We start from the raw sequence: 22,956 nt of genomic DNA on the forward strand, positions 1-22,956 counted from the left end.
CTGCTCCCACACACCAACACCATCCTAGTTTGCAAGGTTGTGCCAATCAATCTGAGGTGGCCGCCCAGGTTCCCTGGACACTTAGATCAGTACTAAGTTATCGTTATGAAATGCAATCATTTTATTATGGCCCGAAGGCTTATCTTTGTAATTCGGATATGTATTTTTTATCATTTACTGCAGTGGGTCGAAACTCGTTGTTCTTTTCAGTGCGTGCATTTGATTTCAGTCATGTTCAGTCATCTTCTCACGCCTGGTTTATGTATTTTTCTGTGGTGCGTCCTATAGTTTAGCTGTCACACCACCTTTTCTAAAAACGAAGGGATCGGTGCTGACTCATGCTCAACTTTTCTTAGGGTGAACTCTTTTGTTTTTCTACTTCGCGCATAACTCTTTTTTTTCTGAAACGATCAAAGTCAGGCCTAAAAAGCGACAAGAAACAAGTTCATAAAAGTATTTCTCATCGGGAATTCAATGGCCTACTCGTCTCCACCTGAAAACCCGAGGGTTTCAAACAAACCGTAGCCCAGTCATTTTTTTTTAATTTCCCCATTTTTCATGCAAAAAATTCAACCACCACGGTCAACGGGTGAACCCTAACTACTCACCCACCATCCAAGCTCCCTCCCCCCTACCCGTTCCTCTCCCCTGGACGCTACCGCCGGCGCGGACTGCAGTGCCTTGCCCAAGACCGAGGTGCCGCATGCATATGGAGCACTTCGCAAATCGTCCCGACCTCGTACATGATGAATCGCACATGGCTCTCTTGATGTTGGCTTATGGATTTTCAAGGAAGTGTACTTCAAAATCGTCTCCGGCGGCGTTGTTTTACGAGGTCGGGAGAATGGCTCGTCCGGCACTGACGCCATGCCGCATGCAGATGTCGTTGTTACTTCCATGAGTAAACTAGTTGATGCGACGACCAACGTGATCAATGTCATCTTTTATACGGGACGAATGCGTTGAAAATGCAATAGGACGGTTATATGCGGAGATGCATGGGTTTGACAATGTAATTTTGATGTTTCTTTGTGCAAATATAAGTGTTGCGGTGATGGTATATATACATCTTAAAAGGGGTACGTGCATAAACTTATAGGGGTGCCTCTTCATCGGGTGCGCACGATTCCTACTATGCGTGGCGGAGATGGCCTGCGCCGTTCAAGGCAGCCGAGCCGCAAATGTAGCCGAGCCAGACCCAGTCGCCGCCCCAGCAGGACGCGCGCATGCCCGCAAAGCCCACCACACCGCCGCCACGTGCTCGCGCCCCCGCCGCCAGAGCTCGTCGCTGCGCTGCCGCGCCCCTTGCCAGCACGACTTAACGCCCGCCGCCGCAAAGCGAAAGGATGAAGGGGCCCCGCCGCTGTCGATGCCCGCGGGCTTTGCCTGCCGACGCGCCCTGGCGGCGGCGAGGAGGGGGGCTGGGAGGCGGCTAGGGTTTCCCTCCCGGTCGCTCGTGGGAGCGACGCGGGAGGGAGAGGGGAAAGAGGAATCTTCATCGTCAGGATCCCATGCAAGCATAAAGACGGAGCTATACTTTTTTATTTATCAGCCAAGCTATACTTATGAAACAAGGCGGGATTTAATTACATTCCCAACAATTACAAAGAAAAGCCCATCGTCTCGGCCCTCAAGAAAAACTAGAATTTAATATTAAATCAACCACGATATACGGCTATTTTAAAAGTGTGTGTACTGTTTTTATCCCTGGCGACTATGGTTGTTAATTATTTTTGACTCGTGTAGGCGTGATTAAGTACACGACTCCACGCGTGTGCTAATAACAAAACGCGTATGTACATTTTTATCTGATGGTGCGTCAATTATGTGTAGGAAGAATACCGTGACGTAGATAAAACAAAACGCTTACATAGAGTCTCGTGCATGTGGGCGAGTGTTTGTCTTCACCGAAGCAGCATGTGCCTCATCAAATGCCACGGGTGTTAAAGACTAGCGTGGATGGTCGGTTGTCTCTTATTGCTACAGGCTGCCTGGAAGTGCTGCGTACTGGAAAGTTTAGACAGGGGCTGTGGGCTGCAGGAGAACGCAGGTACGCATCAGCTGAATGGCAAATAAGCAACGCGTGAGTAACAAAAAAAAAGCGCCCGTGACAAAAAAGGTTTGAACCTTCCCGGAACAGTTCTCCATGAGTGAAGTCTATTTGAAACCTTGATTTCATACGCCCTGCCAAGGGTAAATTGCAGGAAACCACCACTTTGAAGATTAGGTTTGCAGAAAACACTATATTATATTTTTTTCAAAAAACATCACGTTTTGTGTAAACTTTTTACAAAAACCACCGACCGGCGGATTTGACTTGTTTAAGTGTGTTTATGACAGATGGGGCTCATTTTCTGCTTATGTGGCACAACAGTTTTGGTTTAATGCAAAAACGCCCCCCAACTTTCCCCTCGCTCCCAAACTCCGTCCATCTGCAGCCGGCAAGCGTGCACATGAGCTCAGCGCCACCCTCCTCCCCGGCCCGCCGCCGTCCCCACCGGATCCGGCCACATCGGCCTCCACTGTCCCCGCCCGGCACCGGATCCGGCCACATCGGGCTCCACCGTCCCCGCCCGGCATCGGATCCGGCGGGAATGCCCCAGCCAACTCGGCGTGCTGAGCGCGTGGGGCTACAACGTCCACGACCCCGTTGACCATGGGGCAGCGCCGGCATGAAGAAGAAAAGGCCAGGGGCGGCGCCAGAGCCCGGTACCGGTAGGAAGGCCGCCACATGGAGTCGTCATTACCATCGAGAGTGCTGTGACTGGGGCAGCCATGGCAGCGACCGAAGCAGCTGGGGCGCCTTGGGAAGAAGAGGGCGGGAGGGCGACGGCCTGGGAAAGAAGAGCGCCGGTGGGCGACGACCGAAGCAACAGGGGCGGTCTGCCGTTCCTCAACGCTCCGGCGGCCGCCGATGCATCGGGACGTGCGCGTGCAGCTGGCAGGCGGCAGGCCGGCGGCGCCCACCACGGCGTACTGCAGTAGCCCGCACGTGAGCCGTGCCTCCTATCGCCCTGCGTAGCCCCGTCCACCATAGAACGAGGCGTTGGGGAGGACTCCCCCGATCCAGATCCTGCTCAGGAGGAGCAGTTCCATCGCGGAGGAGTGTTGGGGCTAATTGCGTTTTTCTTTTTTGATTTAGGGGTGTCTCTGCAAAATTCTAGGGTCTAGTTTGTAATTTTAGATTTAAACTCATAAATTGCAAAAAGTTATGTCACGTAAGCAGAAAACGGGGCCCATCCGTCATAAACGCGCTCAACAGAGCCAAATCCATCAATCAGTGATTTTTGCAAAAAGATTACACAAGATGTGGTGTTTTTGCTAAAAAATGTAACGTGGTGTTTTCTGCAAACCGAGCCTTCAAAGTGATGGTTTCTTGCAATTTACTCCCCTGTCAAAATTGAACCCTAACCTTTTAATCCCTGAAATTGGTACCCTGTACTTGTCTCCCGGCTATTCTCAACTCTGAACCCGTCCAAACCAGTTTGGCATGATAGGAAAGGAACGATCCCGATCGGGATCACACCCTGCTCTCACTAACTGCACGGATCCACCTGTCATGTTCATCTTCTATCCATCCCTCTCTCTCCCCAAGAACGCGTGGGCTACCGCCGGCGAGCACCATGCCAGCAGCACCGGCGCGTGTGTGGATAGCACAGAGGCCCTGACGTGTCTCATGGGAAAGAAAATCGAGAGGCATGACCGCATGGGCGTCGGTCTGGTCGCCGTCCATGCAGCGCGCGTTCTGCATGGCGAGCTCTCGTGGCAGAGCAGCTGCCTAGTTCGAGCAATGGGGGAAGAAATGGAGGGAGAGGGAGTGATTAGAGCTCATCCGGGAACGCGGTTAGCCACAGGGGCGGTCCGAGCGAGCTCGGAGGCGAGGTGAGCTGCAGAGGAGTGCATGCACACCAACTGTTCGACATAATGGTAGGGGCTACGGCATGGCGTACGATGACAGCACGGTTGCACCTTTACTACCGTAAAGTGTCTGCACGCTAGCACATCAAGGTGCATGTTTCTGGTCTGACTCATGGCGCCAGAGAGGCAGCCGTGGGTTTGGCTGTCTGCACGTCAGGTCGTCAGCGACGGCGCCGTGGCGGCGTTGTGCCTGGAAAGCTGCGGGTGCGCACCGTTCCGAAGTGGATGATGACCAACAGGAGCACGGTGTCACGCCCAGCGTCCTCGCCACGTACTATTGTTGGCCGGTGACCGCCCTCATCGTCGTCGGACTACATCGGCGTCATGGTCACCCACGCTCGTGCCTGGGCAAGTCGGAGGCCCTAGAGCCATCGTGTAATTCGATGCTAGCTCGAGCTAGCTGATGCCGTCCATTGCTGTGCCTATAGATCTTGCTACTAGTGTATAGTTGCTGAATCGATTGGATTAGGCCGTTTTACATGCATGGATGGCGATTGATCATCGGTCCATGTGGTCGCTACCTTGTATGCCTGCTATCATGAGTAGGGAGGGCGTGCCGTGGAGCGCCGCTGCGGGCAGGCGTCGATGTCGTGGCAGGCGGGGCGGACGAGGCTGTGGCGGGGTATCGGATGAGTAAAATATGACATGTGGGACAGGGATGTAAGTGACAGTAGGTTCTGATCCCGGCCGGTATGGATATTTTCCCGGTGCTCCAAACAGCTTCAGGGTTAAGATTAACCGGGATCATCAAGTACAGGGTGCCGTTTTCAGGGATTCGAAGGTCAAGATTCAGTTGCGACGAGCGATATGAGTTCAAGGTTTTTTTCAGACTTCACTCGTTCTCCATCTACCGTGGAGGACCCTTTTGCTTTTGGCGCCGGTGGTCCTGTCTGCTGGACTGCCACAGCGACAGCCTAATGCCTGCCCGGTCCCTCCCCTTGCATGCCGCGTGGTCCACCCCTTCGCTATAAGAGGAAAAGAACATCAAATGAATAAAACCAGAAAAAAGCAAATGGGGTAAGAGGAGGGACCAGATCCCAACACCAACGAGCGCACGTGATTGCATCCACCCCGGAGAAGCTTCATAGGTTTGCTTTCCTCTCTATATACTGTGTAAAAAAAGAGAGACCCTTTTCCTAACCGTCACTATCCTCGGTGCCAAGGTACAAGAGCATCTCCTCTCCAGCCGTTCAGTGCCCTCAGGGAATGAAATAGCGCCTCCTGGGGGCTAGTTGACGCTATTTTTGCCGTGGGGGCGGTCGGGTTTCCAACCGCCGCCCCAAGTTGGCCTCAGACGCCGTTTTTTGAAATACAAATTCGGCTAAATTTCAAAAAAAAAGACATGAATTTGGACCATATTCAGGCGGTTTTCATTCATATTTGTACAAATTTAAAGACATAATTGAAAAACTAAATAAACTACGTTGCCGCCGCCCCAAGCCTACTACATGCCGAGGAGCTTGTAGAAGGCGGTGTAGTCATTGCCGTCGTCGCTTCATCGTCGTTGTCGCCGTCCTTGCTGCAACCCTATCCTGGGTTGCCGCCGCAGACGGGGTTAGTCGGCGTCGGCGCCTCCTCGTCGCTGTCTTTGAGGACGTTGACGCCTCCCTCGTCGCAGCTGTGGCGCCGAGCGGCGATCTCCTCCAGGGCGTGGCGCTGGCACTCCATCTCCTCCTGCACGTAGTCGTCCCGCGCCCATTTCAGGTCGGTTTCGAGGTCGACGACCATGTCGACATGCTCCTGCTTGACGACGGTGGGCGGCGTCGCTGGCTCCTTCTTCGGCCTGACCAGGCGAAGATGGCCACGGGGAGGAGGGGAAGGTTGGCGGCAGCCCTTGTTTATGACGAGGCCGCCATCGCGGCTGCGCAGGCGCTCCGACATCTCCTGGGGCTCGGCCTTGACGGCAGCGAGCGACGTCATGTGCCGGAGGAGTGGGAGCCGGAGGAAGAGGAGGACGCCCCCTAGCCATGCGCCTCGGGGTTGCCGCTCCAGCGTGAGAAAGACGACGTCGGGTACTCCAACGGCGGCGAGCTGCCGCCCTCGATGTGCTCGAGGACGGCGTGGAGCGTGCGCCCAGGGATGCCCCGGACTCAAAGCGGTCGTCGGAGTTGTGGCGCCCCCCTTGGCGCCGGAGCGCCGTTCCTGGACGCGAGCTGGTCGGCGTGGCAGCGGTGGGAGTACGCCGTCCACAGAGCGTGGTTGTCGGGGGCGTACTTCGGCAGCTGCCGTGCTTCCTTGGAGGGACGTCCGGATCCGCGTGATCTCGCCGCGGCGTTCAACGTCGGTGGGCGGTGGGGCACGGGGAAGCCTCCGGCGCTGAGCCTCCATGAGCCCGGCACGCGCATGTCCGGCGGCGCCGGGTAGTTCGCCTCGTAGAGGAGGCGAGCCTCTCACTCGTGCAGATGGCGGCGGCCGAAGCCGTTGGCCGAAGCTCTATCGCTGGGGAACCTCTCTGCCATCGGTCGAGCTTGAGACGGGGAAAGGAGAGAGGGTGGTCGGCGGTGAAGGAGAGAGGGTGGTTGGCGGCGAGAGATGGATGGTTGTGCCGAGGCAAGTGTGCGTCTAGCGGCGAGGGGACGACTATTATAGCGGCGAGTGGACGACTGCAGTGTGGACGCGTGGCGGGAAGGGGAGGGACGAGCGGCGGTTCGCCTTCATTGCGCCGCCCGTGATCAATGGAAGGCTGACCGGCGGTAGCCTTGCCATTGATTCACGCGGGAGCCGAGGCGATGAGATGTGGACGACGATGTAGTCGGTGACTCGGTAGGTCCACGGGGTGGGGATCCGGTGCGGGAACTTTTGGCGTGTTTTTCCTTTCCCCCAGCGCCCCCAGCGTGCTGGGTTCGGCCTGGGTCCGTCGGCACCAATTTCGGCCCTAACCGGCGAAATTTGGACTTCTGGGGGCGCGACTGGGCCGTTTTTTTGAGCTGGCGATAAAAATGGGGCCTGTTAGGGGGCCGAGTGGAGATGCTCTAACATGCTACCATCACAGGTGCCAAGGTATAACATGCTACCATCACGGTCAATAGCGATAGGGTAACCTACAATAGCCTGAAGATGCACAGTGTAATCCCATGTTCCCGCGTGCCTGTCCATCTGACGGCTCACTGCTCGACGTAACAGTTCGCCACACTGGATCCAACTCCATCCCTTGATGCTTCATCGGACGGCTCTGGTCATCGCGAGCGTCGTTGTTCACCTTTACAAAAGTAGTTATGCTTTTATGCTTTTCTTTTATTTAGTTAGTGTTGTAATGGCTGCATAGCCACCGTTTCTCCCCATTCATAGACATCATTATTGTAATTGGGTTGAACCCTAAGGCCGCCTGTGGCGTGCTACACTACTTTCCCCTTCTCTTCCAGTAATACAAACCCTAGATTGACCCCAATTCTTTGAATTCGTGATGTTTTAGTGTTAAATTTAGTAGATCATCGTTTGGTTCCTGATAACTGGTATCTAGAGCCACTCGCCCTTCGGCGGAGGTGTGATCTGCAGAGCATAGAGGTTGGGGTGTGACCGTAAAATCCATCTGCTAGCTCGAGACCTAGCGGCGGCGGCGAGCGGAGGCGACCGGAGTGGCACTGTTCGGGTGCAGTCAGAGTTCAGACTTGGTTGCCCGGGCATCCTGCACTGGTGGTAAAATCCCAGCCTCTGAGCTCCGACCGTGCGTCAAGGCGGCGGGAGCTGGTGTAGTTGTGGCAGCGGTAGACCGGAGTTGAGATTCAGGGAGGAAAATTCCCACCAACCTGAAGGAAATATGCCCTAGAGGCAATAATAAAGTCGTTATTTTATATTTCCTTATTCATGATAAAGGTTTATTATTCATGCTAGAATTGTATTGATCGGAAACTTAAATACATGTGTGAATACATAAACAAATACCGTGTCCATAGTGAGCCTCTACTAGACTAGCTCGTTGATCAAAGATGGTTAAGGTTTCCTAACCATAGACATGAGTTGTCATTTGATAATGGGATCACATCATTAGGAGAATGATGTGATGGACAAGACCCATCCGTTAGCCTAGCATATTGATTGTTCAGTTTATTGCTATTGCTTTCTTAATGTCAAATACATATTCCTTCGACTATGAGATTATGCAACTCCCGAATACCGGAGGAATACCTTGTGTGCTATCAAACGTCACAACGTAACAGGGTGATCATAAAGATGCTCTACAGGTATCTCCGAAGGTGTTTGTTGAGTTGGCATAGATCGAGATTAGGATTTGTCACTCCGAGTATTGGAGAGGTATCTCTGGGCCCTCTCGGTAATACACATCATAAGAAGCCTTGAAAGCAAAGTGACTAATGAGTTAGTTGCAAGATGATGTATTACGGAACGAGTAAAGAGACTTGCCGGTAATGGGATTGAACTAGGTATGAAGATACCGATGATCGAATCTCGGGCAAGTAACATACCGATGGACAAAGGGAATTACGTATGTTGTCATAAGGTTCGACCGATAAAGATCTTCGTAGAATATGTAGGAGCCAATATGGGCATCCAGGTTTCGCTATTGGTTATTGATCGGAGTGGTGTCTCAGTCATGTCTACATAGTTCTCGAACCCGTAGGGTCCGCACGCTTAACGTTCGTTGACGATATAGTGTTATATGAGTTATATGATTTGGTGACCGAATGTTATTTGGAGTCCCGGATGAGATCACGGACATGACGAGGAGTCCCGAAATGGTCGAGAGGTAAAGATTGATATATAGGACGATGGTATTCGGACACCGGAAGAGTTTCAGGATGCACCAGGTAGTCATCGGGTCACCGGAAGGGGTTCTGGACACCCCCGGTAGGTAAATGGGCCTAATGGGCCAAGGGGGGACAGACCAGCCCACAGGGGGCTGGTGCGCCCCTCTCCCTGGCCGGCCAGCCCTAGGGAAGGAAAGGGGGGAGGGCTAGCCCCTCCAGCCTTCCCCTTCTCATGGGAGAAAGGAAAAGGGGGGCGCCTCCCTCCCCTGCCTTTCCCCGCACCTATATAAGGAGGAGGGGGGGGGGGGGGGGGGGGGGGCGGCGGCTAGGGGAGGACCCCAAGTAGGATTCGACCTACTTGGGCGCCTCCTTGGCTGCTCCTCCCTCCCTCCCACCCATATATATATAGGGAAAATCCCTTCTACCACCTAGGTAACTACCACCTAAGAATCCACCGTCTATCTTCCGTCATTAGATCCGAGCTTGGTTTGTTTTTTTCTCTTTGATTGCTACAGAATCTTAACGGGTTAGGCTAGCTTCCACCCGACCCGTTTGATTATTAATTATATTCATTAGTTTAATTGGTGGTTATCCACGGCGTACTCATCGGCATAGCTTATCCGAGAAAATTTGAATGCATGTCTATCTTTTCGTACGTCCTTATCCGGCTACTAACCAACTTAGCAATCTTTTCTACGTAAAAATAGATTTGTTAGTATACTCTGGTTACGAACCAAAACAGTTCTATTTTCTCGACCTCCCGTTCTGCCTGGGCGACACCTCCCTCAACGCCTGGAGACGGCGGATCGGCGTCTTCGCCGTGGGTCACACCGGCTGGACGGCACATCTGATGCAGTGCAAACCACGGCTGGCCGACGTCGTTCTTTAGTACCACACAAGTCAGGTAACTAAGTATGACTAGTAGAATGCCCATGCGTTGCTACGGGCTATAATTTATATAGATGAATTAAACAAATTATTAAGTTTTCAAGGTCAAAGCTCATTCCTCCTTCATACAACCAGGCATGTTTGAACATCAAAGAGACGTCCAATGGGCTCCTCAAAATTCAACTGTTAGGACAGTCCGGCCTCCCTGAAATCCAGACCATATATGTGAGAGAAATGTGGTTGTCTGGACTATCTGTCATGTTATCTCCAACAACCAGACACAACACAAAAACCCCACCCCATGGCACACCCTTATGTTTTCTTGTTGGACCCTCCCCTTCCCGCTCATTTTCCGGCCATAGCGGCGCATTTCTTACTGGACCACTCTCCTTTCAAATTGGATGACGTTCACCTCACCTTCTCCATGGAGCTCTCTCTCTCTCCTTCACCCCAGTGTACATGCCGATCTGCCACTGGCATCAAGGGGGAGAAGGTGTGTGTCGCCCCTGACGGCCCCTGAGCCAAGAAAGCAGATCCGATGTCTCCTGATCCGTTACCACATTGTAACATAAAGTTGAAATGTTGTGCATTAGGATGAAACAAAAAAATATGATGTCTATTGTTGGGCATGCAACTGATACGTTATTAAGTCTTGAAGCAACCAACCAATGTATTTACTTTCCTATCCTAACCAAAAAATTGTACGACTTGATGAAATAATATGAACGGCTCCCTCATGCAATTTGCTACAAAGTCGTCTCTAATGAAACACAATTTGTCACATTTTCTAAAGTAGAAAAATTATTCGGCTACAGTAACTCAAGAGACTAATCCCAACCCCAATTCACATCCGCCGCATAATATAAGTGGAAGGACCACATGTGTCCACATAATTTTTGATGGTACAAGTGGACATCCCACATTGATGGTAACTCGGCATAAACTTTTGTACCAAAACAAAATGACACTTCAAGCAACCTACTGCTGATCTATCGTATTTCTTACTGAGCAATTGGATATAACTTTAAAACATCAACCTCTGTTTTACAACTTGTTGTTGCGTCTAAAGAATTAGTTCATCTCAATGCACACATGAAGTACATACCACTATTTGATTCCTAGTGCATTCATGTTTCTTCCCGATCACACTTTCATACACAGATCCATTGAGTTTTAAGAAGACAATTAGCAAGTTCACAAATAAACCAAAAGTAAATTTAAATACATTAGAATATCAAAAGCCATGATATAGTGCCACCTGATATTTGAGGTCGATCTGAGACAACAAATGTTCCCACCAACAGCGAGAACTGCATGGCAAACAATTAGATGCAAACAAAAACTATGATAGAAACTCAACCTAAAACAGCATGGCGGCCTTGATTAATTCCTGGGAGTCCACTCCCCTGACGAAGGCTGCAACATGGTGAATCCTTGCAACCATAAAGTACCATATTTCAGCAATCAACTCTCCTGACAAGGACACTCCATTTAAACATATGTCACTTGGAACCGACATGGCAGCCATTTTTAGCCTAGGCACATCCTCACAAATCTCACAAGTGAACCGAGTGCTCTATCAAAAATACAAATTAAGATCTCCATTAAAAGTTTGATAGCATAACTATCACCACACTTGAAGGTGTGTTTTATCATTAGACATTCCTCGAACACATACCCGAATCCTTCTCGAAAGAAACCTGGGTTGGAATAACTGTACATACCTAGGCAGGAGAAAAGGGGAAGCAAACAAAATATGATTGAAACTGCCGGGAAGAGTCTCACCAACTGTTACCTTGTTTTTTCTTATCTCCATTACTCCATTCACATAATAACAAACTCTGTAATTGAACTGATAAAGGAATAGGTTGCCATGCAAGCATTACATCAATGTTAATAATCTAGCTCATGTGATCACAAAAACAGTAGTACCGCCGCGGCCGGTGGGGGACTTTGTGCCCTTTGTATCTGGTTTTCGCCTGGTTTCCCCTAATTAACCGGGCAACTATATTGTTCTTTATAAAATGCAGGAACCCCCTGCCCCTCTCGAGGTAGTACTTGGGAAAAGTATACTATTTTGTATCCGGTTAATTTTTTAATGTGGAGGATTGTGCATGATTTATAGCTGTTAATAAACCGCGGGACAATTTTTTCAGTTCTAATCTCCATAGCTCTAGCTAGTGTGTACTAACTTTGTTTTGGCAAATGCTGGGAGAGCCAAGAGAACCCAAGTGCCACTTGATATAGTAGATCAAACAACCTACAAGGCTACAAACTTTGTACTTCTTAATCGAGGTCAAACCAGTTCATGGGAACAATCCAAATAATAGTAGTTATCATGTCTTGCAAGAAATATACAATGGGTGTTCATATATATAACTAAATGCAGCACATATATTATTCCAGCTCCAACTCAAAAGCAATACTAATTTACGAACATCCATCCACTGTCATAGAACCTGCAATTTCGAATATGACCTTTCAGCTCGAGAACCATATTCCGACATGGCACTCATATTTTACTGTATGAGTAGTGCAATGGAGTTCCAATAACAAAAACTGTAAATGGTCCACATGTGATGTTCATTAGAATGCGTGCCAGATAACAAATATTTATCGCGCCCCTCATTATGACTATAACTTCTTCAACATGAGCATACTCTCATGGATCAGGATGCCACAAAAACTCCTAAACGAAAAAGTTATCAATGAGTGCCACAAAAGTCAAGCCAACTAACACTCCATCATACTGTATACCATGACATAAAACATTAAGAAGGGATGTTTGAAGTAGTACCTCTCTGATAATAAGGGGGGACACTATCTACTTTGAGCCATACAAGAAATCTGGCGTAGTCAAGTTAGCTCCGAGCAGTCAATACATTGTAGGATAATTTCAAGTTCAGCTGCAACCACATCAACACATGAGATAAAATGGCTGGATACAGAATCATTACACTAACCATTCTGCAGAAAGAAAATAAATGTCTATGTATGTTCTAATTTGTATTTAGTGCAAATAAACTTTCCATATGATCTAAATTTCTGCATAAAAATGTGTCTCAGTTTAGATAAGAGTCATTTCTCAGATAAGCATGTATGGTCAAGGAAAAACTAATCTGCAAAAGCATGTATGGTCTGACTGATAAATAAAAAGTCAAAATTTTCCAATTAGAGAAGCAGGTGTCGCTGGTATATGTAGATAGTCCAAAGGTGATTTATTATCCTTCACCTTGATATCATATAACCTATGTTCAGCCCCAAAGCATGTAATTTTTTCTTGTCAACAAAGCTAATGTGAACATGAAATGCGTGGTGTTAATTACCAACAGGGGTAGTATGTCCTACAGCTCTGCAACAGGCAGTAATGAAGATATCCACAATAGGGTAATGTGTGCAGGAGAACTTAAAAATAACAACACATATAACAACATATATAAAAGGCAGACTGTACTTCATATTTGATGTATCAATCCTGAACCATATTGAAAACCATATTGAAACTCCGACAACTCCCTGAACTTCTTCATGTTGCACCTTCCAGAATTGGTCCAACGTGCCTGAAAAGAAATACTTAGCTAATGAAAATAATAATATAGCATGTTATGATGGATAGCTTTATTGTAGGTTATCTGGTTAAATTCAGGTCTGACTTGCTGGATAGAAATAGACATTAGAGGAGCACTTTCACCTGGATCAATTCCATGAGCGGAAGTGGCACAAGTCAACAGTGTGAGAAAGCGGCTGCAGCCGCATTAGCCAACAACATCCCGTCCACAGCTGCAAGAAGCTCCTGCAGAAGGAACAAAATTACATATTCTACTGAACCCAAACTTATTAGTAACAAGCAAGCCAGGCGCCAATCGATGGGACCCGAGTTCACCGACATGTTCCTCGATGTCAGTGATGAACTCATTGACCCATTGAATGCATGAAGAGAGAGCCACCAGGGGATCGCGACTGGGGCGCGACCATCACGACCACGGTGGTGGCGGGCTCACAGAAACGGATGATGACGCGCGTCGCTGTCGTCCATGGCGGTGGCCTCAAGGGCAAGGCGACATCGCCATGGGTGAGCACCACCGTAGGCCCACAGTTTGCTAGGGCGGTGGACTGGGCATCTACATTGTCGCGACGGCCGTAGATAGAGTTGGAGGTGGGGGTGGACGGAGGAGAACCAACACGCGATCAGCAGCAGCGGCCTGGTGCGCGGTAGTACATCGGCATGTCCTTTTCCCCCTCTCTCTTCCATGGCTTGTAGAACTAACGGGATGGGTTGGACGGGAGGGAGGCAGCCCTTGTCTAGATTTAGATCGGGTGGGCACTGGTTTGGAAAGAATGGAAGGAAAAATCAGAATCGGAAGGATTTGTTTTTGGGACGAATCGGGAAGGAGATCCTTTTTTAAGAACGGAAGGTGATCGATCTGGAAGGGAGAGAAGAGAAACAAATCAGGATCCTTTTTTAAGAACGGAAGGTGATCGATCTGGAAGGGAGAGAAGAGAAACAAATCAGGAAAAACCGGTGTGAGCTCAAAAAAAAAGGTGCGAGATGCTTTCGATTGATGGGAGGAGGGGGCTGCGAACGAACGAAACGATGTACGAACTGCTCCACTAGAAATAGAGATTAGCGAGATCATAGGTTGTTTAGACTTCCATCTCAAAAGAATTCATACGGTTCCTCTTTGTTGCCTATGTCCCAGTTTTTTTGGTTATGGCCAGCGATGGTCATTTCAACGGATTTGATCAGGAGCATCTGGTGTACATAATCTCTCCTGATTGGTTTCTTTTTTATCTCTTTTTTTTCTCATCTACAACATGATTCCGAGGGTCCAAATGTGACGACAGGTACATGAAGGCCGGCATGCATGAAGAGGATGACAAGGCGAAGTTAGATTCTGCACGCAGCACCACTGGATACTTCATATAGTACGACCTGCACCCGTGCACCCCGCAGCTACGATTACGGCTCCACGTATTAGTCGTGTGGTGCATCTCTGGTAGACTAGACGAGGCCTGTATCGCAGCTACGGCAGTACGCGCATGAATCGTTGATGAATGAAGCAACTGAGACACATCGCTGCCACCGTTAATCATCGTGTGGTGGTATCTGCTACGAACTACAAAGTCAAACGCATAGATCTTTGTTGCGTGCCTACTTGCCTTTGATGCATGCACCACACCATGTCTGCATGTATAGTTCTGTTGTAAGTATATGATGTTCTGCATACTCCTTGTACACTTATATACATACTCTGTCCATTCTACGTACTCCTGTGCAACTCATAAAAACCCAAAAACAAAATGCATCATAAATAATTGTACGTACAATTTTTGTGGATGTTGGTTTAAAAAATTATATACTACCACTAAGTAACCGGTAGTAACACATACTCTAGTCTAGTATTAAAATGTATAAACACATACGCCCTTCTACAATTAATAAGTATATACATACTTCGTGATTAAGTAAGAAGTAGATATGTAGTACATACTCCATACTTTATTTTAAATATATATGCTACATACTATTTTTTTGACAGAAATGTACCTCAATTCCACATACTCCATACTTTCTTTTAAAGATATATACCACATACTATTTTGTCAACAGAAATATACCTCAATTCCACATACTCCATACTTTGTTTTTTAATGATGTACTACATACTTTCATACTGCTTTTCTACTCCCTCCGTTCCTAAATATAAGTCTTTTTAGACATTTTAAATGGAATACAACATACGAATGTATATGGACATATTTTAGAGTGTAGATTCACTCATTTTGCTACGTATGTAGTCACTTGGTGAAATCTTCAGAAAGACTTATATTTTGGAACGGAGGGAATACATACCATGGAACATAACATTCATGCTATGTGTAGACAAAAGTTAAAATATTCATGTGGTATCTTCGTAGAGGTGTTGTGCTAACCAAAGACAACCTTGCACGACGCAACTGGCCAGGAAGTAAGAAGTGTTGTTTTTGTACTCATAACGAGACAATCAAATACCTCTTTTTTCAATGCAAGTTTGCGCGTTCTACGTGGCCAGTCATCCAAATAGCGTCAAATTTGTATCCACCCACAAGTGTTGCCAATATTTTTGGTCATTGGTTGGACGGTATTTCAAATAGGTTCAAAACGCTAATAAGGGTGGGAGCGTACGCCTTACTATGGTCGCTTTGGCTATGTAGAAACGCTTTGATTTTTAATGACAAAAATGCTTCTCCTTTGCAGGTTATTTTTCCTTGTACGCACTCGCTTTGCATGTGGTCTATGCTACAACGTGCGGAGTACCAACCGCTATTCAAGGCGGTGTGTACGCGATTGGAGCAGGTGGCTATGGAGTTTTTTACCCAACATGGGTGGCAGCATAATCTCCGCATCGGTCCACCAACCGTTTCGACATAGGCATAGTGTCAGTCTATAGGACTCTACTGTTGCCGAATTGTCATTTTTTTTTCTTGTCGGATTTTTGATGTTTGGCTGTGTGCATCTTAGTTATGCAGAGGCCGGGTGATACTCTAAATGCTTCGTATAGCTTGATGCTACATTTTAAGATAATAAAAGTGCCCTTTATCGAAAAAATGTGTAGGCATGCACATACCTTTCCAGACTACAAAATTCTGAGTGACCATATTTCTTTTCCTATCGGGCAAACAATTAGTGTCTCGGTGATTTGTTTTTCTATTCAAAAGTTGTTTCATCCAGCCAATAATTAAGGAGCAGCACACAAGAGCATTTAGATTAATGCTTCCCGCAACGGAGCTAGCTAGAAAGGAGTACCCAACGCCCCTACAAATCAGCACATGCAGTTATCTTAATGAGCTCACGTGGGACAAGGGTTATCGGGTTTAGACTAGCCACAGTGGCAGTAACATTAAGTCCAACTCAGCAAATTTGCTTATATGGCAATGAGTTAATGAGGAGAGAGGGTGTTATAGTAACTTAGCTAGTTACTGTAACATCACATGTTCCAATGCAATACGAGTATATAACATAATAAATGAAGCTTTGCATGTTACTATACTTATATTATTATCCACTATGAAGGTAGTAACATAGTCTAGGGATATGTGTATGTTACTAGCATATGTTACTCTGCATTGTGGCTAGTCTTAGAACCTCTCCCAGCGACTACCATTCACCCGTTTAGCTTCATAACAAGGTGGGGCACGTGAAGGCCAAAAAATTAGGTGGTAAATATATATATATATTCATCATCCAGAACGCAGAATAAGTTATTTTTAGGAGGCGATCTGACTAATTCGAAACCCAACCGGCCCGACTAAATCTTCCTAGCCCCGCTCCCACCTCTGCCTCCCCGAACCTTCTCCGACCAGCGCGCCGCCGCCGCCCCCAAACTTCTCCCACCAGCGCGCCTCCAAACCCCTCCCACCCGCACGCCGCCACCGCCCCCAACCCCCTTCCACGAGCGCCCCGCCGCCGCCCCCAACCCCCTTCCACCAGTGCCCCGCCGCCGCCCCCAAACCCCTTCCACTAGCGCCCCGCCGCTGCCCCGACCACCCTCACACCAGCGCGCCGTGGCGACTCCGAACCCCCTCCGACCAGCGCCCCGCCGCCGTCTGTGCTTCCGTGGCCACTGCGCCGGATTCCCCTCACCCACTGCATCGAGTTCGTCAGTTCGCTGGTGTGATCGACAGGTCAGCCCCCCATCTTCCACCTCCCCTACTCTCCTCTGCTAGAAGAGCAACAATGGTAGGAGCTCGAGGTAAAACAAGACGACTACAGTGATGCGTGCAGTGCACCTCCTCCTGCCCAGCATGTTCGCACTATGCACTATTTTTTGTAGAATTTCGTCTAACGTAGTTCGAATTTGGTCTACTTGTGTAAATCTGTCAGTTCATGACAAGTGATGCTAGAAATGTAGGTCATTTGTGAATCATGCTTGTTTCAGAGCAAAAAAGGACTCTGTAGTTGCATCACATGGTTGTACTGAACAACATACACATTCACATAAAACATGCCAACTCCTTTTTTTTACAATCAGTTACAAGACAAGTTATTTCGACTCTTTTTTTTGCGATCACATGGTTGCTCATTATGTTAATTATGACTAGGGATAACCAGGAAGATGGAAATCGTGGCACTTGGGGCATTCCAGGGAGAAGTCCAGCTTGCCAGGTCCCATGTGATTCTTGTTAACTTTGAAGATTGTTTATCTTTGTGTTGGTTACTGAAATGTATTGTTTTAAAACCACACAGGAGAACCTGTACTGTTGGATCTATCTCGAGAGGACTGAGGGAGCACATCTCTGCAGCTCTCGAACTTTCATTGCGAAGAAAGAGAAGGTTCGTTCTTTGTATTTGGCACTGAGAGAGAGAGAGAGAGAGAGAGAGAGAGAGAGAGAGAGAGAGTCATACTGCTAACTCATTCAGGAAATCAGTCGAGTTGATTGACAAACCTATATATCAGCAATGTACTTGGCATTGATGTCACTGAGAGACAGTAATACTGCTAACTTATTCAGAGAGCAGTTGAGTTGATTGAGGCAGTAATGCTGCTCCACTTTCTGGTCCTTGATGAGCCCCTGCGTAGGCGCTTCCTCCTCTCAGGTCTGCCGCCCTCTATCCCTCTCAGTTTAAATTTGTTGGATATCTACACTACTAGTTGGGGAATTTTGGTAGTTCATTTTGTTTACATATGCACGCTGTCCCTTCCTGCAGGACCAGACCCAACCATCGTCGCCATAGCACGGCGCCTACCGGCGAAGGACCACCACCTCCCTGACGACGTGCCCAACCCCGCTGACGAGGCCTGCCGCCAAAACCCTCCTCCTTCCTCCTCGTGTCGGGATGAACAAGATCCAGCCGGCGCCTGAAGCTCATCCCACCAGCGTACCTCCTCCTTCCCCTCGCTGCACGGACCGGTGTGGCATAGCGTCGCCGCCCAGGTCAACTTCTTTCCTCCCATCATTGCTCCTGCATCTCATAGATGAGCTGGTTGGTTCGATGACTTCTTCATCAGTATTTCGAATCAGGCTGTAACACATGTGTTGCACAGTAGGTGTTTGCAATAATGCAAGAGCCAAAAAAGCTTATTTTTTGTTGTTCTTATTTTCAGCTGAAAAATGAGAAATAATTTCATTTTGGTTCCTTCTGTGGTGCTTGAGATGAATTATAATCAGTTCATGTGCATTCGCCCGAGAAGTTCCCTTATGAAAAATAAATCATATAGTTCATGTAGAATAAAAAGAACATTTACCAAGAAAAATTTACTGAAAGTACATTTGTCATATTTTGCGAAGTTCTACAAAAATAAAAAGAAAAGTTCAAGCAAAACCAAAACGTTCAAAACAAAAACTCAGGGATTTCACTCATGAACAAGAAAAGAAGAAAAATTCTGTAAGTTTCGAGTGTTGTGTGTGTGTGTTGGGGGGGGGGGTGCGTTGTTGGTCACCTGGGTGACTGGGTCAGTTCATGTGCGACCATTGGAGGAGTTCAAAAAATGAGAACTCATGCATTTCCATAAAATTCTGTAGTTTCGTGTGTGTGCTGCTACAAATATGAACGATGTTTTCCAATCATACTAGTACGGATGCAATCACCTAGAAAAATGGGTCGTTGGTTCAGTTATAGGCACTCAACTCTGAAGATTTTGAATTTTTGCCTGGTATTTTAAGTTTGGTTTTTATCATATAATGTAAAGTTGTAAACATGTTAACAATGGTCTTTGCTCCCAGTTCTGAACTTCTTATTCAGTCTATTAGTACAGTCGTAGTGGTGGCCACCTCGACGCCTAGCCCGCCAACCCGCGTCGTGCGCTGCCCCGGGGCCCCCGAGCACTGCCGCGCCCCGTCGCCGGTGCCTGACGGTGCGGGCCACCGTCGCTGCCCGACGAAGCAGGCTACCATCCCTGCATTGACGATGCGGATGTCCAGTCGTTGCTGCATCTCTCTCTGCCCGTGAATTAGGTGTTGAAAATGTTTTCTTATGTATGTTTCAGTGGGGAGTCGGATCATTTGCTGCTCAAAATTCGACAATAATCCGACAACAATCGGAGGAGGAATGCGCAACAAGCAAGTCTATCATCGATGGCAAGGTTGGCCGTGTATTTTCTTTGAGTTGTCTCTGCTTCAACCATACAATTCATCTAGCATAAAGTATCGTCGTTACAACCTTTCAATTTGGTAACTTGGAGGTAGTTTTCAAATACTATATTGTGACCAAAAAGCAAGGTAGCAAATTACTATAGATACTACTTCAAAAAGCATGTCCTTGCTCAACTTCTGAACTTCTGATCTAGATATCTTTCTACAAGGATGATTCAATGTTACTACCTCTTTGGAAAGAGTAGCTAAGTATATGGTTTCACTTGTTTCTTGTGTTAGCCAACTAGAACTTATTTTGCTTCTCAGACTTGCTTGCCAAGTTCTTTGTGCATATCCTTACTTGAAAACTGGCTCCACCCTTCTCCCGTTGAACCTCTCATGAACCTCGTGCATGTACAGCAGCAGCACTAGCCCCCGTTCGTGTCATGGACAAGATCAGTTCAACTTGTGCACTTGGCCTGTTTTGTGGGAATGTCTGAGCAGAAAGAGAAACAATATATTTTTGCCAATTTCTTCTCTCTCTCTCTCTCTCTCTCTCTCTCTCTCTGCAGTTATAGCTAGCAACAGGCCCATCTGCATGGTATGCAAACAAGAGGTAAACCACAGAGACTGCCACTAGTTATTACAGTGATTTTGGCCACTAAATTATCTGTTTTTCTTTTTTTCCGAGTCATTCTTGTACTGCCTGCCATGAAAAAACCCTGATGATAGAATACAAATATTTGTGTATTCTATCGTCAGTTCACAGAGAAGAAATTCTTTTTTCTTCAGTGTGTATTCTATCGTTAGTTCTGTGTGTATTTTTGTTCTCTTTTCTTCAGTCCACAAAGAATAAATATTGTCAGTTCATGAATAGAGAATTTCTGAAATAAACTTAATATTAGTTTGGTGTGTATTCTATCGTCAGTTCATGAAAAAATACAAACTAGTTGGTGCGTGTGCAAAAATATCATCAGTTCATGTTTTGAAATTCTGTAAGTTTACATATATCACCTAAATAAGTAATGTTTTGTAGCGAGTTTCTTACGTGTCTATTCTGATTCAAGTGCCTTGTTCTTCCTGAAACACAAGGTGCTTGTGTTAATGCCTATGGGAGAATAGCACGTACAGGGACTGTGTACTAGTGTTGAAAACAGGATAAAGTCCTAAGATAATGATGTTCTCCCCTGCTTCCACTTCCATTCGCCACCTCAGAACCCCGCGCACTACCGCCCTCCCTTACCCCCTGCAGCTCGCCGTGTGCAAGTTCTTCAGTCCAAGTTCTATGGAGAGCTCGTCTCTTGTTTCATTTTCCTTAACACTCGGTAACGAAAATGATCGTTCAACTTCAAATATGTTTTGGACTGATTGTTCAAGTTCTTTCGTATAGAAGGTTCAGAAAGTTTTGTTCCTGAAAATGCACATATTTGGAGTACGCCAATATATATGTATTTCTGAATTTTGCCCTTGAGTAATAGTTCAACATGTATTACGCCATCAATTCATAATGGAAAGGCAGCAAACAGTTCAATAGATGTGTGTTAAAAATGTAACTGTATAGAGAAACTTTCGTAGTAGTTCGATGGAATAAATCGCATCAGTTCTGACTCGGATCCGTTCTTGCCTACAATGCATTGAAAAATCAATTTTTTTGCCTTTCTTAAGGCTTGAGAAGCATGTATCTCTAGGATATGTGCCATGTTAAACTTGAGTTGTTTTCAGTTAACACAAAGTGACTGTCTCTTAAGCCTAAACTAAAATTTATTTATGTGAGAGACACCTGAACTGAAGTTGTTCCCAAGTAAAAGAAACTTCAACTTGTTTGAGCGTATCTGGTTAGGATAATTGTAATAACTTTAGTTCTCGTCAATGGTAACGGAACAAAATTTTTGGATCCTCTTAAATGTAACTTGAAGAACGCTAGCGCTGAGGTTGGGCATTGTTTATCAATGGTAAGTTGTTCATAAGGTCGGCCGGCAGAAAATTTCCTAAGTTCAACTATGTCGCTAGAGCTTCAGTCCAACTATGTTGCTTCTGCGATTTTCCTTATGCAGAAAATCACACTGAAGGACGTTCAACTATGTTTCATCTCTGAACTTAAACGCGTTTGTTCTTTGAGCTAAAATTCATAGAGCTTTACTTTTGATGATTCTTGTACCTATTGTTCAGAAATCAATGGTAAATTTTTTGATTGCAGCAATGGCGATTGGACGAGGGAGGTTGGACGGACTGCAGATTGGCGATGTTACCCCCCCTCTCTCAAAGACAATAAGACCAAAAAGGTTCAGTTATCAACATTCATCTATTGCTACTGAACTGAAGCATGTCACTAACTCACTATTGAACTGAAGAAACTGAATTGAAGTTCCATAGACATGTTGTGTTATTCTTGTAGTGCAAAAATGTGTCATCCCCCTGAATACGAAATGTCATCGATTTGCCCATAGTTCCCTTTCTCTTTTCTTGTTCTTGTTTCTACCTCAGCCAGTAAGTTGTATCCGTGTACACATTTCTAGTTTCTATTGCTATTGGTTCAAATGATCAATTGCTATAAGTTCCCATGATATTGTCCCATCAGTTCAAGTGATCATTGTTGTCTTGTTTAAGCCGTTTAAGTACAAAATTACTAGCATTGATCTTTGTGCAGCGATCAGGCCGTTCAGCTCTGGCACCGAAGCCGTTCACCTCTGCCACAGGAGGCCGTTCGACGAAGCAGCGCTCATCTTGTTGTGTTTTTAAAGTACATGTTTTATGTGCTTTTCAGTTCACCTACTTGACGATTCTATAGTACACTAGGTGTTTGTGTTGTGCCTTAATAAGCATTTGAGAAAACCTTGTATGGATCGAAACTACCATATGTTCTGTTCTATTCTTGTAAATGAAGCTCCACTTCTGTTTTGTTTGAAGTTATTTGGCATAAAAATTAGTATATGTTCTACTGTAAAAGACATATAAAATGTCTTGATGCATGCTAGCAGAAATTTGAAAATACACTCAGTTCAAGTTGTTTGTTGTTATTCCTACGAGAAAAATGAATATGAATGTATGTGAATGTTGCCCTCAATTACACTATATGCTTGTTCTCTTCAGTTGTATGTGAATGATTTATTCTTGAGTTCAAACCTGGAAGAGAAATTATGCTCAGTTTGTTGCTTGCACTGGTCACTTCCGATTTTTGTTTGTTGTCAAAATGTAAGTCGATGCCCACTACATGTTTGTTCTTTTTACGTGTATATATGAGAATTGAAGCTGCCATCAACTGTTCTCAAATGGAGATAATTTTATAACGGTATATTACATGCTCCGTTTCGTAAAATGGTTCAAAAATTTCTTGGTAGGTAGGTTCAGACTTGAGGGGCAGTCACTTTGCAAACAAATTTGTTAGCAGTAAAGT

At 46.6% G+C, this 22,956-nt stretch overlaps 1 protein-coding gene across 1 annotated transcript; it reads left to right on the forward strand.

Moving 5' to 3' along the window:
* The first annotated feature begins 5,997 nt into the window (after positions 1 to 5,997).
* Positions 5,998 to 22,579, forward strand: LOC120968904 (uncharacterized). Its single transcript, XM_073504112.1, has 11 exons — positions 5,998 to 6,278; positions 12,842 to 12,896; positions 13,447 to 13,581; positions 16,813 to 17,174; positions 17,592 to 17,655; positions 17,737 to 17,823; positions 18,003 to 18,087; positions 18,199 to 18,425; positions 19,478 to 19,573; positions 21,760 to 21,844; positions 22,210 to 22,579. Exons 1-8 carry the CDS (start codon positions 5,998 to 6,000, stop codon positions 18,351 to 18,353), a joined length of 1,224 nt encoding a protein of 407 aa, XP_073360213.1. The 3' UTR covers positions 18,354 to 18,425; positions 19,478 to 19,573; positions 21,760 to 21,844; positions 22,210 to 22,579.
* The last annotated feature ends 377 nt before the right edge of the window (positions 22,580 to 22,956 follow it).

This window comes from Aegilops tauschii, chromosome 7 (genome assembly GCF_002575655.3).
Source record: "Aegilops tauschii subsp. strangulata cultivar AL8/78 chromosome 7, Aet v6.0, whole genome shotgun sequence".
NCBI lineage: Eukaryota > Viridiplantae > Streptophyta > Magnoliopsida > Poales > Poaceae > Aegilops > Aegilops tauschii.